Source organism: Arachis stenosperma, chromosome 6 (assembly GCF_014773155.1).
Source record: "Arachis stenosperma cultivar V10309 chromosome 6, arast.V10309.gnm1.PFL2, whole genome shotgun sequence".
NCBI lineage: Eukaryota > Viridiplantae > Streptophyta > Magnoliopsida > Fabales > Fabaceae > Arachis > Arachis stenosperma.
Window position 1 is genome coordinate 15,194,886 of NC_080382.1, and position 6,699 is coordinate 15,201,584.

At 33.7% G+C, this 6,699-nt stretch overlaps 1 protein-coding gene across 1 annotated transcript; it reads left to right on the forward strand.

Moving 5' to 3' along the window:
- Nucleotides 1–2,563: 2,563 nt before the first annotated feature.
- LOC130933310 (uncharacterized) lies at nucleotides 2,564–3,842 on the forward strand. Its single transcript, XM_057862893.1, has 2 exons — nucleotides 2,564–3,246; nucleotides 3,340–3,842. Exons 1-2 carry the CDS (start codon nucleotides 3,202–3,204, stop codon nucleotides 3,676–3,678), a joined length of 384 nt encoding a protein of 127 aa, XP_057718876.1. The 5' UTR covers nucleotides 2,564–3,201; the 3' UTR covers nucleotides 3,679–3,842.
- Nucleotides 3,843–6,699: the final 2,857 nt, after the last annotated feature.

Below are 6,699 nucleotides of genomic sequence, written 5' to 3' on the forward strand. Positions count from 1 at the left end.
TCGAAATTTGACTACCGACTTAATTTGATCCTCTAATTTTCCAACTCCGTCACCGGAGTGATGACATGGCACCCAAACCTCATCACATGCTTCTCCTTACCAATACCCTCCCTCCCCCAACAAACAACAACATTCACAACCCACCAACACCCACACATTTTCACCGCCATTTACGAGGGACCTTTTTATTATTTGATCCTTCTCTTTCTCAACATCTTCCGTCTAACTAACGTCTTTCCTCCCCAACAAACAATATTAGCAATCACTAACATTAACAAACTAAAGAGAAATAAAAAAAGAAAAAGAAACACAACACCACACTTTAGATCCCTCTTAATAGGAACACAAAGATGGTACAATGGGTGAGGAAGATTCTGAAGGTACTTCGAATTTGGAGCAATGGGTAGTGTGACCTTATGATTGATGGTAACATTTGGAATGCATTGTTCAACATGTATGCTAAGTGTGGTTACATGAAAATGAGATTCAAGATTTTCAACATGATTGTGCATAAGAATGTTATTTCTTGGGGTGCCGTTATTTGCGGCATGGCGATGAATGGTCATGGTAAGCAAGCATTGTAGCTCTTTTCACAAATGGTGGTTCATGGTGTTGCCTCTAACGATGTTAGGTTCATTGGTTTGCTGTCTGCTTGCAGTCATGAAGGAATGATGAGTGTAGGTGTTATGCTCTTCAAAGCTATGGCGGTGAAAATATGTGGGTGTTGGTGGATTGTGAATGCTGTTGTTTGTTGGCGGATAGAGAGTGTTGGTAGAAGAGAGGTGGTGATGGCGATGGTAAGGAGAAGAAAGAGAGACATGTGGTGAGGTTTGGGTGTCACGTCATCACTCCGGTGACGGAGTTGGACCAAAGGGTCAATTTGAGCCACGACTTAAAATTTCAGGGTATAAATTAGATTAATTGAACACTAGAGGGTCAAATTGAGTCGGTGGTCAAATTTTAACGATCATTTTAAGTATTAACTCCACAATCACAATAAAATACTCTCTAATTCACCCATTTGTCTACCTCACATATTTTTCATAAATCTACTTAGTAATTTTTATATTCTCCTGATTAGGATCATGAAATTCATCATAATTAGAGTCTAACTGTTATCTGTTACAATCAAGTCCACAAATAATTCTAAACCCAAATGAGTGAACAAATTTAGTGGCCACTGAACGACGTAAAGAATAAATCCGTCGCGCCGTCACGTACTCGCCAATAAAATAAATTAATAAAAACAATTAATAATTACATTAAAATTAATATACTTAACACTAGATTAAAAAAACGAATAATTATAATTTAAATTAATTTTAACAAAATAACTTAAAATTATAATTTTAATTACACGAGCACGAATTATTACACTTGTTAATATAAAAAGTTGAGCTGTTTTATTGTCAATATTGGTTTGTCCAGCACCTTGATCAACCATCATCATACCCAAAAAAGTAATTGCAATGAACAGAGTCTTCGCCAACTCTCCCATGTCCAAAGTCCAAGCATATCACTGATTCTAAACTCTCAAAAACTTGCCAACTGTTGAAATACACACTCTTTCTCCGAAAACACTGCGCCACGTCTCTGTTTCCTCCGTTTTAATGGGTTGGGATTTGGGAATCGCTCTTCTGGCTGCTTCTTTGTTTCCCTCTCAACATTGCCCTTTTTGCCTCTTCTTTCTATCAGGTGGGGTTCTTCTTTATTTCTATTTTCTTTCCCAAAGTTTGTTCCTTTCGTCATTATTCTCTACTTTCTTAGCTTCCATGAATCTGAAAAATTGTTCTTTTTATGGTAGGGTGTCCAAGGTTTTGATATTATCTGACTTGGAAGATGACTATACGAACCCTTTTGATGCATCGTCTTGAGTCAATTACTTCATGGTTCCCGAGTTTATTGGGAAGGGATTACTCTGTGCTCTTTGCATCATGTTCTTGCTCACACTTCCTCTTGCTTGCTATCATGCCAATCTGTGAGTACATATATGTCTTTACAACCCCAAAATGATTAGTGTGCTGCTTTAGTTATATTAACTGCCTTATATGTTGTTGATTATTTTGTTTCCTAATGTAGATTATGCCTTACAATGTGCTAATCAGGGAAGTCAAGTTTTCCCTCTCTATGTGTGTATGGATTGAAAATGGAGGCATAAAATTTGCATTTGAACCCAGTTTGGGGTAGAGGGTGGGTTAGGCTTGTAGTAACCAAAGGGCAAGTGTGTTTTGGAGCACATTTATGGTAGCTAGAAATTGATTTCTGTGTGGGTTAGGCTTGTAGTGACCAAAGGGCAAGTTTGGGTTAGTGATTTTACTTTTATTATTAAAATTTTGCCAAACATACTAAAATACAAAAAAGATATTTTTTTCATTAAAAATTTTGGTGCATATAATTTAAAGGCATTGGCATCTGTAAATTCAAGATTGTATCGCTGCTTTCTTTGTTCTTTACAGCCCTCACTGCAGAAGGACTATGGAATGAGAACAGGGGAAGTGCTGTGGTATTATAGCAGAGAAATTGATTATCGACCGGTTGGATTAATCAGGTAGTGAAAAGCCTATCATTTGTCCTTAATACTTTGCTTTAAAATTCAAACTTGATTTGTCATTAGATTTGAGGTAGGTTAGACCTCCTTAACTTTTTATTAGACATAAAACTATTTACGTGCCTCAACATAAAAGCTTAAGCTGTTGGAGTAGGTGGTTCATAACATGATATTAGAGTTTTAGAATTTGATCCTTGTTTGCTTCACTTAAATAAAAATTGAATTTTAGTACAAGAATGATAAGCATGTGCCTTGTTCATAATTCAAGCCCAAAAGGGGATTGACGTATTGGATATAAAATCATTCATGTGCTTTAAGTTCAAGTTTTTGAAATAGATGGTTCGCCAGTTTCGATCAAAGTGTCATAAGGCATAATTTGAGACTGAGATGATCTCAGGTAGAAGGTGACATTCTTTCAAGAGGAGGCTCGTCAGAGGCAATCATCCATCCTACCCGAATCCGAGCGAGCTGCTGTATACTCATCGATCAAATCTTGTGCTCTTGATCATGATGCAGAATGTGTCACTGAGATATTAGTGAGAGGGATTTGCAGGAAACCTAACCTACAACAAATATACGTTGACCTCGTCCTCTCCGAGTACAATCCTTTCAAGATTGTCAAGGATGGAAAGCTAGTGGCTTACCCATGGGACATGCCTCCTCCTTATCCAACAAATTCGGCAATCCTCTCATCTTCTGTATAATCATCCACCCTTTCTGTTGATCTTTGCTTAGTACAATTGATTGATGTCAATCTTTATTTGTTAAATTGTTTGATTGAGATGATGCAGGCTTCAGTTTATGTTCCGTCGACATTTGGGCTTTTAGCTGAGAATCTTGTTCAATCCTGGACACCTCAATATCTTGAGTGGAGGATGAAAACCTGCCATGTTGAAACGCGTCCCAGTAATGTCACTGAACAATTTGTTTTAGGGTATTGTAAGTCTCACTCCCTGCTTCAAGAGGTATGTCAACTACCATGCTTGGACCTTCTCTCTGAGGTTAGCCCTGTCAAGATTAAGGATGGGAATTTTGTGGCCAATGCAAACCTTAGAGGCACTAAATTTCGCATTGGAGAACATGAGCTTGCAGCCAGAGTTGCAGGAGACACCAGAGTAACATTACCTTAGAGAAAAACTAAACAAGCTTTAGAATTAACTTGTTTTCTTTTTTAAATTAAATTGGATGTTGGAACTTTGTTTGTTGATGCTAGAACTCTTCTTGTGAAATATTATCCTCGTGATTTTGTTTGTTGATGTATATGTATTGTTGCATATTGGTAAATTGAACTTATTCAGTGTTTCTAATCTCCATCAAGGCCTAATCATTTTAAACAAACAAATAATATCATTTCATTTAGAATCATTCTTATTTTTTGGTGAATAAATTGTTAGAATGGAAATCGATTACTAGAATGAAATACTAACGTATACAATTAAACTAACTGATGAGTTAGGATCAGTTATCTATAAACATATCTAACATTAAAAGAAAATTTAATTGTGGAGGAAGGTGCAATGTCATTGTAGTAGAAACTGTGGAGGATGAATGGATGATTTACCGTGCTAAGGAACACCATCAGTAAGATCAACAGAGGATAACAAAATAATCTCTACCAAGGTTTAATTATCTCTTATATTGAGCAAATCGTTTGAGTTAACCCTCAATGAAGTATGTCGAATATTTATGGCTCATAAATTTAGTTGCAACACAGTTGACATGGCTTTTCAGAAATGAAGATAAATAATATAGGTAAAAAACAAAAGAGAGGGTCATCTTTCTCTGCTTCCAATAATTGCCCTTTTCCTCTTCAAACACTTTCCCTCTCTTGCAAGCATGTCATTGTTATCATTTATATTGTCCATATAAGTGAGAGAGAGTATGAAGCTACTAAATTTGCTAGTTGCTAGGAGAGGCTTTAGTTATTATTCATGAATTCCATTACTTCCAAATATTCAATATGGATAACAACCTGCAAGAGTACAAACGATATCACAACTCTCATAATTGTTTATTGTTTATAATTATAGAATCAGAAAGAAATGTAATTTTTACTCTTTAAGAAGGCAAAAAAAAATTTGATGTGCAGCCAAAATGTGTATTTTTAAAAGTATTGTCATTTTTGTAATTATTAAAAGTATAGAGATTAGTTTACAAAAACAAAAAACAGAAAGAACGTTTTGTAATTTTATAAAAATCTCACAACGTAATTTTAGTTATTTTTATTTTTAAATTTTTTGAAATTCAAACATCGCATGGTGCAATTTTATTTTGTATATATATATATAAATAAAGAAATCGCAGAATGCATTTGACCAAGCCAACAAATGGTTTGGTCCGATTTAACCCCATGATATCGCTTGGTGCGATTTTTGCTTTCTCTACCAACTGCCTGTATAGTTATGTTACGCCTCCTTTGTTATATAGGTGCATTTTACCCATGCTTTGTCTATATTGAAATTACTTCTTCTTGTAAGAACTCAATTTTAGTTTGTGAATATTTTTATAGCAAATAATTTTTACATAATACTAAAATTGCCATTGACTATCTCACAATGTTCTTTACTTAAGTCACAACTTTAGAAACTCCACCGTTTGATTTAAAAATGAGTAAAGTATTGTTTTTGTCTCTAATATTTGGGGTAAGTCTTATTTGTGTCTCTAACGTTTAAATCGTCCTATTTGTATCCTTAACGTTTATAAAAGTGATTCAATGTTATCCTACTATTAATTATACTAACAAATCAGATTATATTTTTCAATTATTCTCACTTGGATGTATTCATTCTCAATTAGGTCTCACTTGGATGTGTTCGATTTTAATATTATACCCACTATTTGTATTTAGATTCAATTATGTCCCTAGAAAAGTGAATTATGTAAATGTTGTATGAATTAGTTTCAACATTTGATGAGTTATTTTTTGGAGTAGATTATCGATTCTATCCCAGACATTTGTATTCTAACTTCAAAAAGAGATTTTTAAAACTCAAACTAAAGCGCTCATGATGTGTAATTAACGGCAGGATAACATTGAATCACTTTTACAAACGTTAGGGATACAAATAGGACGATTTAAACGTTACCCCAAACGTTGGGGACAAAAACAATACTTTACTCTTTAAAAAAACATTTCTACTCCATATAAAATTGAAGACCTGCAAAATATACATCTTTAGAACTTTACACAACTCTACAAAGACCAAAGTACAAACCAAGAGTTACCAAAATACCGTTACTCTTGCCATGTTTCAACTTCTAACTATTAATAAATGGCAACTATTCCCATGAAGATGTCAAAAACATCTTCTTATGATGATCCTTATTTAAAAAGTGTAACTTATTTGTTTAGTAACACTTTAAATAAAGGTAACACTTTTACTTCAAATAAAAATCAAGTCCTACAATCTATTATCCAATGGTCAAAATGAAATATCTTCACATGATAACAATCATAAAATTTTCATTGGAGTAGCCACCTTAATAAATAACCATTGTCCTTGCAAAAGCAACCATGTAATGTCACTCAGCAGTGATAGTTCTTGTATCTTGATTTATAAAATGAAAAACCTTAGGACTCTGACTTTCTGAATGCTCAAGACAAAGTTTGATGGCAAAGTATTTGATAGAACTCTTCAAAAGAGCTCCATTAGATGGAGTTGTCTAAATTATTTTATAAAAAAGTCCATAACTCATTATGGTATTACTTATGAGCAACATTATTTATTATATTCGGACAAATAGAATTTTGTGGAAAAAAAAAATAAAGTATAAAACAAAAAATAAAAGTCGCTTCTGGTCCTACTTTTAACATCACTGTAATATGTCATGCTTAATATCATATATGTTACTTATTGTTTTCGTTTATCATGCATAACTAATTTTTGGTTTGAATTATAATTTCATATATGTTCTTTGTATAGTTGTGTCATTTTCATTTAGATGAAGGAGAATCTAAAAAATTGGTGGAACGCTTTTGCTATCTCTTTTCAAAATCGAAATTTCAAGGAAGCCACACATTCGATTCACAGATTGACTTACTATAGTCATATAAACATAAAATTGTGAAAAAACTTTAGAAAAGGTTGACATCATTCTTTTTGCTTGATTCCTTTAAGTTACACTTGGTAGGAATGAAAGTAAGAAATTTA

Bases quoted from the DNA above. Each gene is read 5' to 3' on its own strand.
- LOC130933310 (XM_057862893.1), top strand. From the start codon at position 3,202: ATGCCTCCTCCTTATCCAACAAATTCGGCAATCCTCTCATCTTCT. The intron at 3,247-3,339 runs GTATAATCATCC...GAGATGATGCAG, and splicing joins CGGCAATCCTCTCATCTTCT to GCTTCAGTTTATGTTCCGTC.